Source organism: Rhinopithecus roxellana, chromosome 1, assembly GCF_007565055.1.
Source record: "Rhinopithecus roxellana isolate Shanxi Qingling chromosome 1, ASM756505v1, whole genome shotgun sequence".
NCBI classification, from domain to species: Eukaryota; Metazoa; Chordata; class Mammalia; order Primates; family Cercopithecidae; genus Rhinopithecus; species Rhinopithecus roxellana.
In genome coordinates, this window is record NC_044549.1 from 195,318,784 (window position 1) to 195,337,222 (window position 18,439).

General features: G+C 37.6%; 1 protein-coding gene across 8 annotated transcripts in view; it reads right to left on the reverse strand.

Annotated features, from left to right (window-relative positions):
- The window catches only part of ULK4 (unc-51 like kinase 4), a 703,273-nt gene that overhangs the window by 550,218 nt on the left and 134,616 nt on the right, over window positions 1–18,439 (reverse strand). For 5 of the 8 annotated variants that reach the window (XM_030935299.1, XM_030935309.1, XM_010374299.2 and 2 more), the window contains 2 exons: window positions 18,009–18,092; window positions 1,798–1,959 (listed from right to left, as the gene is read on the reverse strand). The exons of 2 other annotated variants lie outside the window; for them this stretch is intronic. In XM_030935299.1, coding sequence (XP_030791159.1) covers window positions 1,798–1,959; window positions 18,009–18,092 — 246 coding nt within the window. The remainder of the gene's footprint in view (window positions 1–1,797; window positions 1,960–18,008; window positions 18,093–18,439) is intronic. One more of the 8 variants, XM_030935312.1, reaches the window with a different exon arrangement.

Sequence of the window (18,439 nt, forward strand, 5' to 3'; positions counted from 1 at the left end):
TTATAGGCTTGAGCCACCATGCCCGGCCGCATACCTGAAATTATTAATACCATAATTAGTTACGGGTTTTTGTAATTTTGAAAACATGTGGCTCCTGAAACAGACGTGTGTATAATCAATGCTATATATCCTTTCTTAATGGTAATCAGGAGCAGGATTTATATCCATTGATCTTCAAGATTATACAGGTAACATAACTGAAAATTTTCCATAAATACCCACAGGATTTAGCAACATGAAAGTTACTAGTAACCTTAGCAAGATTAGCTTCAGTGGTATTTTTTGGACAGCACCAGACTGGGCTAAAAGGGTAACGTGGGCCAGAAAGGAGCAACGGTATGCAGCAATAGCTCTTTAAAGAGGTATGGCTAGGAATGGGGGGAATATGCAGCCAAGATTGTGTGTGTTGTGGGGGCGGTGGGGGTGGTAAATTAAAAAACACTGAAATGCTGACTAGAAGGATCTAGCAGAGAAGAAAAGATTTGAGATTCAGGAAAGGGCAAAAATAACCATTTGAGTGAGGTTCCCAAGAAGGGACCAGGAAGAAGATTTGGAGAAACATGAAGAGCTTTGTCTCTGACAAGAGAAGGAACAGCTTGTCAATGGTACCAGGAAGGACAGAATTGAGAGAGGACAGATGTGCAGGTAAATAAATCTACTTATATGGCAGAAGGCAGTTGGGATAGTTCCCATCAGATGCCTTCACTTTTCCCTGGGCAGCAAGGGGAAAGTCATGAGTGAGGATGTGTGATGAAAATGAAGGGTTGAGGGTATAAGGAAAGAAGACAAAGTAAGAAATTGCCACAGAGAGAAGTGCAAGAGTGAGCTGAACTAGATAAATACAACAAGGATGCCACACAGCATTTGAGAGCCCAGACGAGACTGCTAACTCAAAGGGGTATTTAAATAAATCATAGGAGAGAGGGTTATATTTGTTCAGTAGACTATTAAATTGATACAAGTGTGTTAACACATCTTTATACATAATTATCCTTTATACCAAGTTATTATAACCATGTGAGTAAAGTAGTAGGCAACCAATCAAAACACAAAAACAGCAAAATCACAGATGCTTGAACATTAAAATGAATTCATCTGAACCACATGATAAACTCATTTGACACAAAATCTGAATAGGGATGCTAACAGGGAAAAGTCAGGGAACACTAAAAATACAACAAACTAAACGCTGTACCCTATATACTGCCACAGTTTTCTACTATCGCCTCTAAATTGTTTTTGAGGCTGGGTGCAGTAGCTCATCCCTGTAATTCCAGCACTTTGTGAGGCCGGGACAGGCAGATCGCTTGAGGCCAGGATTTCAAGACCAGCCTGGGCAACATGACAAGACCCCATCTCTACAAAAATACAAAAAAATAAGCCAGGCCTGGTGGTGCATGCCTGTAGTCCCAGCTACTTGGGAGGCTGAGGCAGTAGAAATGCTTGAACCCAGGAGGTGAAGGTTGCAATGAGCCGAGATCACACCACTGCACGCCAGCCTGGACGACAGATGGACACTCTGTCTCAATTAAATAAAATAAATTTATTAATTCGTTTTTGAAACCATAATACCATAGTCCTAACAAGGTTTTACTGAAATTCTCTCACAGTCTCAAGGTTTTCCAGCTCCAAGTTTTTGAAATTCTCTTTTAGAAGAAAATCAAGTTATTTCTCTCAATATTACTCTGAGATTTCAGTTTCCTACCTATTCAATTAAATTTATTCTTATTCTAATATTTTCTTCAAACTTGCTGTTTAAAGATACCCAGATATATCCCCAAAGATGCTTCATCTTACCGATACTGCTGTTATCCTAAGAGAATCGGCAGTGGAGTGTCTGAATAGGTACCATAAAATGGGTCCGATTTCTCCTGTAATAAAGCCCTGGGCCTGAGCAGAAAAGGTGGTACAGACATTTTCAATAATTTTTGCTGCCATGTGATTCACAACACGCTCTTCCTAGAAAGGATACGGATCAAGGAGATTAAAATAATATTAATTAGTGTGAGAAATAAATACATGTTATTTCTTTATAACCATTGCAAATAATGTTATGATACCAAGACAGCATCATCTGCCTCTAGATGTGTTAGGCACCTTGGGAGGAATGATAACTCTTTCAGGTCATTATGAAACTATTACAAATAATCATTTGATTATTCACTAGCAAGCTATCATAACATAACCCTCCATATATTTAAATAAAACAAAGAACTATGAAACATATTTCACATGAAGGTTGCAATGAGCTGTGATCACACCACTACACACCACTGCTGAAACAATCTGGAAAATAAACAATATAACTATAACACAAAAGTTGAAAGATAATTTTAAAATCATATAGAGCAGGTAGAACAATCCTCAGAAGTCATCCAGTCCTAGGAATAACCTGTCCACCAATCAGCCAGCGTGGAAAGATTGCCTAAATAAGGGACATCAAGGAGAGTCTTAAGAAAGGTATTGCTTCAGTGATGTGACCAAATTAATCCTAGAGTAAAAGCCATTCTGGATGGTCCTAATGGTGCTAAAAAGCCGCAAAAAGATTCAGCTGTTTTCAGGTAATATAAATGAGTCCAAGGAAAAGTCCAGAAGTACTTACAGAAATTTTAAAAACTTCAGCACCCCATGATATAAAATTCACAGTGACTAACATCTAATTAAGCATTGCCAAGCATGCAAAGAAGCCAAAAAATATGATTCATAATTCAATCAGTAGAAATGACTGATAGACTTAATAGAAAGGTATTAAATGGCTACAATAAATGTAGTCCAAATACTCAAGAAGGAAGGGGAAAGCAAAAACATAAGGAGAGAAACAAAATATATAAAAATGACCCGAATCAAAAGTCTAGAGATAAATAATGCAATGTCTTATACTAAAAATACACTGAATGGGATTAACAGATTAGACACTACAGACTAAATGATTAGTGAACATGAATATATAGCTAGCTATTGGCAATAAAAATCTATCCGAAATAAACACAAAAAGAAGTAAGACTTTAAAAAAAAAAAAAGAGCATCAGTGAACTGTGGAACATCTTCAAAAGACATCATAAATGTGTAGTTGGAAAAATACTTGAAATATTGCTGAGAATTTTTCAAATTCATGAAAACTGGTAATTCCAGGTCTCAGAAGCTCAGTGAGCCCTATGCAGAAGAAACAAAGAAAAATGACACCAAGGTACATCATAATCAGACTGCTTTAAAAAAAGGGAGGGAATAAAGAGAAAACCTTTTGGACAGGAGCAATGTCTTATGCCTGTAATCCCAGTGCTTTGGGAGGCCAAGATGGGAGAATCACTTGAGGCCAAGAGTTCAAGACCAGCATGGGCAACATAGCAAGACCTTTTCTCTACAAAAAGTTTTAAAAATTAGCCAGGCATGGTAGTACATGCCTATATTCCCAGTCACCTGGGAGGCTGAGGTGGGAGGATCACTTGAGCATGGGAGTTCGAGGTTGCAGTAAGCTGTGATCACACCACCGCACTCCGGCCTGAGCAACAAAGCAAGACCCTGTCTCAAAAAGAAAAAGAAAAAGAAAAAGAAAAGAAAACTTTACAAGCAGCTAGAATAAAAAGGCATATTCCATAGAGAGGAACAATGATAAGGCTGACAGGGGATTCTCATCAGAAACAATACAAATCAAAAGACTTTAAAAAAAAAAAAAAAAGAGCATCAGTGAACTGTGGAACATCTTCAAAAGACATCATAAATGTGTAGTTGGAAAAATGCTTGAAATATTGCTGAGAATTTTTCAAATTCATGAAAACTGGTAATTCCAGGTGTCAGAAGCTCAGTGAGCCCTATGCTCACTGCTAAAGCAATATATTTTAAGTACCAAAAGAAAAAAAAGGTAACTGTCAACCTACAAATTTAGGCACAAAAATAACTTCTTTCAAAAACAAAGGTAAAATGAATACTCTTCTGACATACAAAAGTTGAGAAAATTCATCACCAGCAGAACTGCACTACAAAAATATTAAAGGAAATTATTCAGGTAGAAAAAAAATGATGAGAAGAAAATTAAATCTATACAAAAGAACAAAGAATTAAAAAAGTAAATGTGCGAATAAATATAATAGATTGTTTTCCTTAATTTTTGAGCCTATTTTAAACCTAAGCTGCTGCTGTTGTTTTTCTTTTTGAAACAGTGTCTCACTCTGTCACCCAGACTGAAGTATAGTGGCAGGATCACAGCTCACTGCAGTCTCAATCTCCTGACTCAAGCAATCTTCCCACCTCAGCCTCCCAAGCATCTGGGACAATAGGCATGTGTCACCATGCCCAGCTAATTTTTTTTAATTTTTAATTGAGATGAGGTCTCACTCTGTTGCCCAGGCTGATCCTGAACTCCTGGTCTCAAGGAATCCTCCTGCCTTGGCCTCCCAGAGTGCTGAGATTACAAGCATGAGCTACTATGCCTAGTCAAACATAGTTGTTTAAAGCAGAAACAACAGAAATGTATTGTGAGCTTCATAACATATGTAGACATAAAATGTATGACCATAGTAGGAAGGCTAGAAGGAGAATACTAGATTATTCTGGGGTAAGGTTCTTAGGAATTTGCATATCATTATATATATCATATAAATAAGGTTCTGATACAAAGTTCCAATATACATCAGGTTCATATATAAGAATTTGTATATCAGTACTTGAAGGTCAACTGTGATAAATTTGAGTTATACACTGTTAAAAAAAAGATGTATAGGCCAGGCACAGTAGCTCACGCTTGTAATCCCAGCACTTTGAGAGGCCAAAGTGGGGGTGGATCACAAGGTCAGGAGTTCAAGATCAGCCTGTCCACTATGGTGAAACCCCATCTCTACTAAAAATACAAAAATTAGCTGGACATGGTGGTGCGTGCCTGTAATCCCAGCTACTCAGGAGGCTGAGGCAAGAGAATTGCTTGAACCAGGACCCAGGAGGCAGAGGTTGCAGTGAGCTGAGATCGCACCACTGCACTCCAGCCTGGGTTACAGAGTGAGACTCCATCTCAAAAAAACAAGATTTATAATAATAAGCCCATAAAGGTGATAAAAAGGCAGGAAGTACATAGAAGAGTTAGACAACACTATCAACTGACTTTGACATTTATACAACACTCCACTCAACAAAGGTAGAAGACACATTCTTTTCAAGATCACGTGAAACATAACCAAGTTAGACTATGTTCAGGGTCATAAAAAATATCTTAGCAACTCCATACTCACAGATTAATTTGAGATGAATGACAAACCTAAATGTAAAAACTTAGATCCATAAAGCTTCTAGAAGAGGTCATAAAGAATATGTCGCAGTAGGTAAAGTTTTCTTAACCAGGACAAAAAGGAACTAAACCTGAGAAAAAGTATTAAATCAAGCTTCATAAAAATTTTAAATTTCTGCTCATAATGATACCATTAAGCCTCATAGTATCTCAGGCCAGGAAAAAATATTTACATCCAGGCACACTGGCTCACGCCAGCAATTCCAGCACCTTGGGAGGCCATGGCAGGTGGATCGCTTGAGCTCATGAGTTCGAGACCAGCCTGGGATACATGGCAAAACCTCTTGTCTCTACCAAGCACGGTGGTGCAACGCCTGTAGTCCCAGCTACTTGGGAGGCTGAGGCAGGACAATGGCTTGAGCCCAGGAGGCAGAGGTTGCAGTGAGCCGAGATTGCGCCACTGCACTCCAGCCTGGGCAATACAGGCAGATCTTGTCTCAAAAAAAAAAAATTACAACACACATACATTAAATATCTGAGCATTTTATATAAATGACACCGTAATTAAAATAAAAAATACATTACAGATTATATAATCCTATATTTGTTTAACAAGATAAATGCGTATGTAAAGGAAGGGCAAAGGAAGGTATATAACACTCTGTTAATGATCATTATAATAGGTATAGATTGCGGGGAGAAGGAGCCCACTAATTCAACTTTAGATATTTTTACATTGTTCGGTTTGTTACAATATGCCTGTATTGCTTTTTCAATCCAAATTTATGTATTTTTCATATAAAAACATTTAAAAATGAGCAGAAGATATTGAGTAATGTCTAAGTTCAAGCCGTAGTTTTTGCATTTTGCTAGTTATATATCCTTGAGTATTTTTATCTCTTTGCCCTAGCTTCATCATCTACAAAATGAAGAAAACAAAACACAAGCAGTTTGAGAATTAAATGAGACAGCATACACGAAGACTCAATCTAGAGCACGAAAAGTAGTAAATTCTCAATAAATGTTAGCTTTTATTCCCATTATTATTAATGCCATATAGTACAAACTACCAGATTGCTAGGAAAGAAATCTTAAATATCCTTCAATTTCTCAAACGTCAACACATTTTCATTTCTCAGAATGAGTATCTGACAGAACTCTTCCTTCCCATTCCCATTTCCTTCAATGCAGCCAGAATAAATTAACCTAACACTTCTAGCCTCTCTCTGTTCCTTTATTCACTCTACTTGGGGAAATAAAATGTGACATCCAATTGACAAATTTGAAGAGAAAAAACTGGATACTCCTAAGTGCTCAGCTCGACTCTTCTCCCTCCTCCCTTGGGGACAGGCCCACCCACGCAGAGTTGCCGTCACATATCTCCTAGTTGTAAGCCCTAACTGGACAGGTACCCCACTTGGGCACTGCTGCTGTGTCTGGAGAATGCTAAGCTTCCTTAATGTGGGGTTCAATATGAGGAAGCCTATTTGCCCACAGAGATAAGCTATATCCTCTATCCTAGTTCTCACTACATACAAATATTGATATTTTGCCCCATATGCCTTGCTCTTTGTCTTATTTCTCATGAAGTTCTAAAATCTTTTTCCTGAATGTAGGGACAAAATGAGCTATTTATAGAAGGCCTCTCAAATACATGTGCTTTACAACACAATTGTCAGTCAATTCCTAGGACTCATTCCTAGTACTAGAAAACCACAACTATTTTAGCAGCTGGGTTGGACAGGGGCCATGTGTCATCCCAGTGCTCTGTAAACTCAGTGAGGTTGTCAGGCCAATTCGACCTGCTCCTACCTGAAATAAGTGACCCTAGTCCATCTTCAATCCCCTGTGGGATACCATACAAGCAAATAAGACTAGTGGTACTTTCTGCTTAACTCACTCTTTGGGAAGGATAACTGAGCTAATGCCTATTGCTTAAATCAAAGACCTATTTCTTCACATCATTAAAATAAAAGCTAAGATTATTTTTTAAATAACTAGGCTTATTAATGAAGAGCTGTACTATGTTTTTAATGGTGTTAAATAGATTTAATATACTGTAGGTAGTCTTAACAAAAAAGTTTTCTGCCAATATAATTTTGGTCTACTTAGGCAGGCCCTTAGCCTTGCCTCTCATTTTTCTTGTTTACCTTGTTGGACAAATACCATCAGGGCAAACACCAGTTTAAGTGTTCTGGGTACCTCTCAGGGTTCTTGTCTACACAGTTGCTGGCTTAAGAACTTGGTGCTATGGACCAGGTGCGGTAGCTCACGCCTGTAAACCCAGTACTTTGGGAGGCTGAGGCAGGCAGATCACGAGGTCAGGAGTTTGAGACCAGCCTGACCAACATGGTGAAACCCCGTCTCTACAAAAAAATACAAAAATTAGCCAGGCGTGGTGGTGCTTGCCTATAATCTCAGCTACTCAGGATGCTGAGGCAGGAGAATCGCTTGAACATAGGAGGTGGAGGTTGCAGTGAGCCAAGATCACCCCACTGCACTCCAGCCTAAGCAACAGAGCAAGACTCTGTCTCCAAAAAAGAAAAAAAGAATTTGATGCTACTTTATAGATGTTTTTAAGGTTTATTTTTTTTTATTTTATATCCAGTATTTTTAGTTGTTTTCAGAGGGATAGGGTTGTCCAGGTATCTTGCCCACTATACTGTGAGAAATGAAAATCCTATATTCTTGGTTCAATGAATCACTAAAACAATAAAATAAGTCAAAAAAAAAAAATTTCAGGTACTTTGAAGCCCTTAGAGGAAAGATCAATCCACAAATGTGAAACAACCAATGTCAGTATTTCAGATGTTAATTTTGGTGCTCTTTATTGGAAAAGTAGGGCATGTAGACTCAGATTATATTTGTGTGTGGTGCTATGTTTACTTCTATTTTTGATTTTAAAGGTAAATATAGATACTCAGTTTCCGCATATCACTGAGTCAAAGAGTGTCTTCTCTTGCCTGCTCTGCAGTGTCACCTCTGTCATATCAATTGACATGTCTCTTTCTAGGTTCTATTTGGTTCTGTTGGCCTACTTATCTCTGTGCCACACTATCTAAATTAATAGTCTTACTTTTAATATATATTTTCAATATATGCAATGTTTTGCCTTACCAATATAATCTTTTTTCAATAATGTATTCTGGCCCTTTTTCATTTGCATGTAATTTCTAAAATCAACTTTAGTTTATCTATTGGGATGTTGACTGAGAATACATCTATAAATTTGAGGAAGATTAATTGATATCAGTATACAATAGAAAACACAGTCAATGAAAATCTTAACAGTAAGAGACAGACACATTTAATTTTGAAAACACTGGAATAAGATGACAGCTGACTGACCGAAGTTCCTTTGAATTCTTGATCACATTCAGCTAATGTGTTTATTACTTAAGTTAGTTCTCCACTATAGGTCCAATTCTTTATAGTTAACATTTATGAAACTATATTTAAATATCATATGCTGGCCAGGTATAGGAAAGACACTGCCCTGTCTTCATTTATTGGGAAAGAGAAATGGCTTTTTATCCCTAGTTCTGTACTCCAGGTTTTTATTGTTTTGTAACTTCATTTGCTTTATTTCTTACTTGTGTCATTATTAAATCATTTAAGGCTATGAACTTTCCTTTTAATCTAGTGTTAGCAATAGCCCATTAGTTTTGACATGCAGTGTTTCCATTATTGTTACTATATAGACAGTCCCAAGTCTCGTTTTAAAATTTTCCTTCATCTAAGGTTGTTTATGAGATGGTTTAAAACTTTCCAGGTGGGTGGGATTTTATTGCCTTTACTCCCCTTTGTTGAAATAAAGTTGTATTACCTAATAGTCAAGAATGTGGTCTGTTCTATTTCTCTCTTTCTTTAATGTTGTGGCAATGGCCAGGAGTGGTGGCTCACACCTGTAATCTCAGCACTTTGGGAGGCCAATGCAGGAGGATCGCTTGAGCTTAGGAGTTCAAGACAAGCCTGGGCAACTTAAGGAGACCCAACCTCTATTTTTAAAAATTTAAGACAAAAATAAAGTTGTGGTTATATGTAAGATAAACAGATATAAAATTGACCTAAAATTTTAACTCAATAGTGTATAGTTTTGTGGCATCAGTCCATTCAAACTGTTGAGCTAAGTTCTCATTTTTACATCTATTGAAATGCTAATTGGCTTATTTCCTTTTTTCCCCCCTCACATTCAAAAGTTAGTAATGTACCTTACTGGGCATGGGCCATTATTTTATTTTATTTTATTTATTTATTTGAGACAGGGTTTGCTGTTGCCCAGGCTGGAGGGCAATAGTGTGCATAGCTCACCGCAGCCTCATACTCCTGGGCTCAACCAATCCTTCTGCCTCAACCTACAGAGCAGCTGGGACTACAGGCATGCACCACTACATTGGGCTAATTTTAATTTTTTTTTTGTAGCAATGGAGTCTCACTATGTTGCCCGGGCTGGTCCCGAACTTTTGGCCTCAAGTGATCCTCCCACCTAGTCCTCCCATAGTGCTGGGATTATAGGTATAAGCCACCGCACCTGGGCTTTATTTATTTTTAAATTTTATTTTTAGAGATGGAGTCTCACCCTGTTACCCAGGCCGGAATGCAGTAGTACACTCATAGCTCACTACAGCCTCAAACTCCTGGGCTGAAATGATTCTACTAAGTAGGTAGGACTATAGGTGCACACCCAGCTAATATTTTTAATTTTTTAGAGATGGGGTTTCATTCAAAGATCACTTCAGCCCAGCGATCCTCCTGCCTTAGCTTCTGAAATCGCTGGGATTACAGGTGTGATTGAGCCATGGCGCCTGGCCAGACATGGGCTATTGATTCTGGTTATTACTCTTTTCCTTTTCCATCTAATCCTTGTATTGGAAAGAAAACAGTATGGAAATTTTATTTCTTCGTTTTATTGACATGTAGATCTCTGCATAGAAGGCAATTTTAGTTTTAAATTATAAATATTTGATTAATTATTCACAGAAAACTAGATTTGCCATGGGATATTCATAAATGTTGCATGAATGGTTTTCTAGTCAAATAAGTTGGAACACATTGGGTTAAACAAACTTGGACAGTTTTATTTCTGGCAACTTTTAGAGTTCTAAATTATGATTCTACGCAAGAGAATATTGTATGCAGCATTTTCAAAGCTACCTCATCCTGTGTCATTTTGCAGTTACGCTTTGGGAGAGGAAGCTATAATCTTATACTGAGACTGTAATGAATGTATTAAAGTAATTTTCAGTAGCTTTCTATTTTACAGTTACCCGAGAAATTACTACAGCCTTTTCCAAACAGGCCAACCTGCTTTGTGAACATGATTTCCATAGTTTTAACAATGGGGAGGCCAGGCACGGTGGCTCATACCTGTAATTCCTTCCAGCACTTTGGGAAGCCAGGGCAGGAGGATCACTTAAGCCAGTAGTTCAATCCAAGCCTGGGCAACATGGCAAAACCCCATCTCTACAGAAAAATACAAACATTAGCCAGGCATGGTGGCACACACCTGTAGTCTCAGCTACTCAGAGGCTGAGGTGGGAAAATTACTTTAGCCCAGGAGGTCGAGGCTGCAATGAAAGGTGATCACACCACTGCACTCCAGCCTGGGTGACAGTGCAAGACCCTGTCTCAAAAACAAACAAAACAAAACGCAAACCAAGGGTGAGACAGATGTTAGATCTTTTTGTCCTCGTTACAGATGTAAGTGCTCAGATGGAAAGAGGGAAGTATTTAGAGTGAAAAACTTTTAGTGAAACACACACAAAAATAGGAAGATCAGGTATAACTGTTCAAAAAAAAAGAGTACAGCAGTATAGAAGAAGAGGCATCCATGATAATATGGAATAATGATTTCAGAGCTGGTGCTGGGACTTCAGAGATCTTAAGCTGGGAATTAAAAGATGGGAATTTCAGTCTCGGATGTGCCACTCCTCAGAGGTTTCATATTGACTAAACCTTGGGGGTTCCACTTGGTGGTGTTTGCTATTAAAAAAAAAAAAAAAAAAATATGCCAATGATCTTCCATGTGTTTCTGAGTTGAGCCCCATCCCTGAGTCTGAAGACTTACCCTTCCATTGCTTTGCCCTTCAAGTTTGTGCCCATTAGCAAAAGGAACTTTTCTCCTTGGGATCACTGCTGTGTTGATCTCAGAAATATTTGGCATTGAATTTAAATACTATATCTTTCGTATGTGTGTACAATAGTGAGGCTGAGAGTGTTGTCTTTTTTTATAAGGTGTTCATTTTTGGGGGACAGGTAGCAGTCTACTCTACAATCTACACAGAAGCTGAAAATCGCCTCTAGAGAATTTCCACATGTCTAGAGAAGATTAATTTATACATTTGTATCTAATCAACATTTTTTAGCTTACATAATAGTCTGTATAATTATGAGTACTGAACTGACACCTGGCATATGCTGTATTTAAAAATGTGAGGTTCAATGAGAACACATGGACACAGGAAGGGGAGCAATGCATACTGGGGCCTGTCAGGGCAGACGGGGGAGGAGCATTAGGAAAAATAGCTAATGCATGCTGGGTTTAATACTTAGGTGATGGGTTGATAGGTGTACCAAACCACCAAGGCACACATTTACCTATGTAACAATCCTGCACATGTACCCTAGAACTTAAAACAAAATTTTAAAAATAAAAATAAAAATTTGAAACTCAGAACATAAACTTGGTTTTATTATTCATATTTTCTTAATTCAGAAATTTTTTCTGAACTATAGTTTATTAGATAATTTTGATGTAAAATTTTTTAAGAGGAAATTTAATGTTTACTTTTTAATTAGGGCTCTTTGTTCTTCTTTTTGAGAAAGCCAGTGACAAATAATTTATATATTTAATTAAAAGAGACTGGACTTGAATTTTTAAAAAGTATTAGAAATGTTAGCCATTATATACGTTATCTTTGAAATGTTTTAGACACTAATTACCTAAACAAGGAGCAAATAAGTTAAATCTCTTGGATTTTAATAAGAGCTAAAATGTACAGTTACATGTTCTGGTTTTTTAAATTGTTACGGTCTAAATTTATTCTTCCTAATGAAGAAATGTATGTGCCATCAATATCAGGTTCTTTGTGGGTACTCACAATTCCCCTTGCTTTTTATGCAGTGAAGGTGGGCAACATGTGTGTGGAACAGAAATGATGTCATTTTCTTTCTTTAGAATATCACTATGAATCTGATAATTCAAAGATTTCTAACTTTCTGAATGCCATTAGTTGGATTCACAATGGCTTACCAGGTACAGAGTTGCCCAGTGTGTCTTGGAGTGAACTATTGAGAGTGGTATGAGGGAAGCGATTCTCAGCCAGCGCTGAGCAGTGTAGACCACTGCCAAAGAGGTGATGGGGTAAGAAGCACACACAATGTGGCATTTTCACTGCAGAGGGAGGTTTGTGCTCCCTCTCCTCCTGCGGCAGGTCTACTCGCAGGGGAGGCTCCAAAGTTTGTCTTTGCTGGGTTTGGCATGTGAGAACTGATGAAATATCTGTATGTAGTATCTTTCAAGGATTTATAATGGTTGGATTTCTGTGTAAATTTTCATATCCCTTTGACTGCTTTACCCCATACAAGCTTTGTACGCTTAACAAAATCTATAACTTTTCTGTCACTTTCTCATTTAGTATCTGCCTTTCTGGCTTTTTACTTTATCTTTTTATTATTGTGTTTAGTTTAATGAGATTATGGTTAGAGAGAAAGATATATGAATATTCCACTTCTTTGGAATTTGTTGAGATTTTCCTTATGGCTCAGTACATATATACTTGGAGGGGCAGTGAATTTTGTCACTTTGGAGAGAGATGTTTTTTCTATACGTTAGGTCAAGCTTGTTAATTTTCTAGACAGATGTAGATATTCTCTATCTATGCTGATTGTTTTTTGTCTGTTCTATCAGATACTGAGATATGTGTTTAAATTGCCCTCTTAGGGTTGCAATTTTGTCATATTTTGCTTTCATGTATTCTGACTGCTAGTTATTAGATACATTAAAATTTTAGATTGCCTTTCCCTTGGTTTATTATAATTTTCATCATTATATTGTGACCTTAAAAAATCTCCCATATTGCTTTTTACCCAAAGCCTATTTTATCTGATAATAATATAGCTAACCACACTTCTTTGGGTTAGGTACATATGACATGTGTATCTTTTTTCATTCTCTTTCAGTCTTTCTATAAATTTATGTTTTAGATGTCTTTTCATAGTGTTTATTTTCTAATTCTGGTTTTTTTTGTTTTTTTTTTTTTTTTTGAGATGGAGTCTTGTTCTGTTGCCCAGGCTGGAGTGTAGTGGTGTGATCTCGACTCACTACAACCTCTGCCTCCCAGGTTCAAGTGATTCTCCTGCCTCAGTCTCCTGAGTAGCTGGGATTACAGCCATGCACCACCATGCCCAGCTAATATTTGTATTTTTAGCAGAGACAGGGTTTCACCATGTTGGTCAGGCTGGTCTTGAACTCCTGACCTCGTGACCCGCCCGCCTCGGCCTCCCAAAGTGCTGGGATTACAGGCGTGAGCCACCACGCCTGCTCTAATTCTGTTTTATAGTCATCTTCTCTTAACTATTTAGTCCATTTACATTTATTGTGACTGTTGGTATAGTTTCATTTAGAACTTTCATCATGTTTTGTGCTATTTGTTCCATCTGTTTCGCATTTATGTCTTCTTTTTTGTTTCTTTTTTTCCTAATTCTTTTCATATTCGTGGTTATTCTATTGTTCTTGAAATATATATTTTATGTGAATACATTTGTGAGCTGACAATACTTTATTAACAATTAAATACACTATTTCACTTTTTTTACTACAGTTGTTGCTGCTAAGAAATTAGCTGTCAGAGCAACTGTGGCTTCTTGAAGGAAATATTCTGTAAATCAAGTGAAGACCTGCTTATAATTTTAGCTTCTTGTGGGCTTTCCCTCCTGCAACCTGCACTCCCAGCTGCAAATACATCCTTAATGCCCTCCTCAGATCAGTGAGATAGCAGGGAGATGGGGGAGTTATTGTTCACATCTTTTATACTCAGTTGTAGGCACTGGGGGCACCTACCTGAAACTGGGTCTGGATAGGGGATTCTTCACTTGACTATTTTTATTTTTAAAAACCAAACTGGACCTACACATAGCACCACGCACCAAAGATAATTACAAATAGATTAAAGCTCTAAATGGGAAAAGAAAAAATAAGACTTTCAGAATAAAATGTAATAGACTCTCTTAATGATGTTGGAGGAGGGAAGCATTTCGTAAGATACAAAAAGCACAAATCATAAAGGAATAGATAAACTGAGCTACACAGAGCATGGTGGCATGCATGACTATAATTCCAGCTACCTGGGAGGCTGAGACAGGAGGACTGCTTGAGCCCAGGAGTTCAAGACCAGCCTGGGCAACGTAGAAAGACTGTATGTGTATACACACATACACACACACACACACAGAGTCTTATATATATATATATATATTATATATAAAGTGGCTACATTAAAATTAAGAACTTCTGCCTATCAATAGATACTGTAAAGAATATGAATAAATGCACATGCACGTGGATACACATATACTCACACACATATTACAGCAAAGCAAATAGGACAAAATGTTTACTGTTTAATCTAGGTGATGGAAACAAAGGTGATTATTACAGCTTCCTTTCCTTTTCTAATGTTTGAAACATTTTATAATAATAGGTTGTAGAGGGTACAGAGTTCCTACAAAGCAATAGGAAAAAGACAAGTTTAAGACTTGACAAGCACTTTTCAAAACAGGAAGCCCAAAAACCGAGGTAAATAGAAAAGGATGGTCATCCTCATTAGTAATCAGGGAAATACATGTTAAAACTACTATAAGAAACGATGGCTGGGCACAGTGGCTGGTGTCTGTAATCCCAACTCTCTGAGAGGCCAAGGGAGGTGGATCCCTAGAGCCCATGAGTTAGAGACCAGCCTGGGTGACATGGTGAAACTCTTGTCTCTACAAATACAAAAATTAGCCGGGCATAGTAGTATGCATGTGTAGTCCCAGCTACTCGGGAGGCTGAGGCAGGAGGATTACTTGATCCCAGAGGCGGAGACTGCAGGGAGCCAGGATGACAGAGTGAGATCCTGTCTCAAAAAAATAAAAATAAACCACTTAATGCCCACCAGATTGACAAAAATTTAAAGTTCGCCTATGTCAAATGTTTGGGAAGATACGGGTTAATGAGTACTTCCATACTCTGCCGGTGGGGTACAAAGTGATACACACACATGCATGCACACACATACACACACAGAGCCCAGAAATAAGTAGACCAACAGAACCAAATAGCGCCCAGAAAGAGACATGTCAATTGACGTGACAGAGGTGACACTGCAGGGCAGGGGAGAGAAGACAGAGTTTCACTCAGTGATGTGGGGAAAGTGTGTGTGTGTGTGTGTGTGTGTGTGTACTCACGCACGTGCACTGAGGCATATTTCAACAACACCCTACACAGTGGTCCAAATGAGCTATAGTTTACGCAATCAGCATGTAAACTAACCTAGCTTTAAAAGCAAAAGAATTAAGTCTCAAAAGAATATGGCGCCATTCAATTTATATAGAGTTCAGCATTAAGAACCGATCAGTTTACTGTTTAGCTAAATACTATTTCATGGTGCATATATGCCACATTTTCCGTATCCATTCATTCACTGATGGACACTTAGGTTGATTCCATATCTTAGCTAAGAGATTAATAACCAGAATATGTGGATAAAGAAAATGTAGTACATATACATCATAAAAAACTATGCAGCCATTAAAAAAATTATAAAATCATGTTCTTTGCAACAACATGGATGTTGGAACCATTATCCTAAACAGATTAAAGCAGATACAGAAAACCAAAGACCATGTGTTCTCACTTATAAGTGAGAACTAACATTGGGTATACGTGGACAGAAAGAAGAAAACGACAGACACTGGAGATTTCTAGAAGGGAGAGGGTGGACAGAGAATAAGGGCTGAAAAACTACCTACTGGATACTAGGCTCACTACCTGGGTGACAGGATCGGTCATAACCCCAAACCGCAGCATTACGCAATATACCCATATAGCAAACCTGCACATGTACCCCCTAAATCTAAAATAACAGTTGAAATTAAAAAAAAAAAAACAGAATATATAAAGACTTCAACTCAATAGCAAAAAAAAAAACAAACAAACAACCAACCCAATTTGAAGATGGACAAATGATCTGAAAAGACATTTCTCAAAAGAAGACATAAAAATTGCTAGCAGGTATATAACCAAAGGCTCAACAACACTAATCATCAGGGAAATGCAAATCAAAACCACAATAAGATACCATCTCACTCCAATTAAAATGGCGATCATCAAAAAGACAACAGATGCTGGCAAGGATGTGAAGAAAGGACAACTCTTCCACACTGTTGGTGAGAATGCAAATTAGTACAGCCATTATAGAAAACAGTATGGAGTTTCCTCAAAAAAAAAAAAAAACTAAACTAAAAATAGAGCTACCATATGATCCAGCAGTCCCACTGCTGGGTATACATGCTAAAGAAAGAAAACCAGTATATCAAAGAGACAACTGCACTCTTGTACTCCCATGCTTATCACAGCACTATTCACAATAATGACTTTTACACTGTCAACAGGATCCCTAGAAGTCTTCTCTTTCCCTTGAGTTCCTATATTTTGTTCTTTTGCATTCATGTGTTTGACACATTCCACTTTATGCTTTTATTTTCGCTCCCACAATAGGTGAGGTCTGTGTGTGAACAGGAATTTTTTCATCTGTGTGCCTCTAAGTGCACCTACCTTGAAGCTTTCAATGCTAAACCCAAACATGTCTTTTGATGATAGCTGAGAATGACTTAATTTTCATATCATTGACAAAGTACAATTGTTAATATACATCATATCCCATAACAACAAATGACTAGGTATTCAAACCTACAGACTGGGAAGAGTTCAAACTTTTCTTCTGGATCACTAGGAGAAAACCTCGGGGAGTTTTTCTACACTTAGAACATGATTCTGATTCTGTTACCATATAAAGTAGGAAGCAATGAACTCAAAAGAAAAATGTTTATCCTGATAAATCTTTTTCATTCCTGAAGGAATGTTTTCACCCTATGGCTTTGCCTTGGGTGAAACAATGTCAAATGACTTAATGCAAACAGAAAATGCCAGTCTTTTAGGTTGGTTACTAAATCCTTTACATAGTTACACGTGGGAGCTACATATAGATGAGTTGGTTGGTTGGCCAGCTGGCTGGCTTTCAGCCATTAACAATTGCTTAAGAAATGATGTGAATAAACTGAAAAATCATATCACATAACAAATACTACTTAATATTAAAATAAATGGATAATAGAAGCTTCCCTGTTTCTAAACCTCAAAATGGCGATCTGACAAGATAATCACAGGTTGTCTCAGGCTCACAGAAAATTCTCTGCACACACCTACCTTACTAAACTGGTGTATCAATAACTTTAAGGGGGGAGGGGGGAGGGTCATTAAGAATATGCTATTGAATGCTAGTTACATTGTTTATATAAGCTATCATTCCTTTAAAAAGCAAGACATTTAAACAAGTGAATGAGAAAGCTAGATCATTTTTACACTTGCTCCACTGTAGGTCACTTGCTCATGGTGGGTTGTCGGGATTATTTAAATTCAGGAGCAATACTTAGTTGACAAGCTCCTGCACTGCTGCAGGCTACAATCCTCATACAGTGCCTGAAGGGTTATTACAATTGCCAGCATCTACAGAGGACAACAAAGGAGCCTTACCCCTTCCCGAAGGCACCTCATTAGCACTGTGTATGCAGCCAAGGGAACAGCCCAGCACTCTCTAGGGTTCTTTTTTTTTCCTTCCTAAAATGAAGTGGGAAAAAAAAGGCAGTGAAGCTAACAGCACAAAAGATATTAACCCATTCAAGCAAATGGCACAGCTCCAAGTATACAAACTATCTAAAACCTAATAATCTATTTAAAGTATTACTTACTACCTGATGATAATGACTAGGTCAAGAATCTTTTACTACATTGTATATACAAGGTATTTATTCTATTTCTCACTGCATTATCTATGATGTGGGTAAGATCCCCTCAATAGAAGCTAGATTTAAAAACTTGAGAAATGACAATATGATCCAATATGATCTGACAGATAAATCAATCTAATGATAATTATAGATGATAATACAGATACAACTATCTTA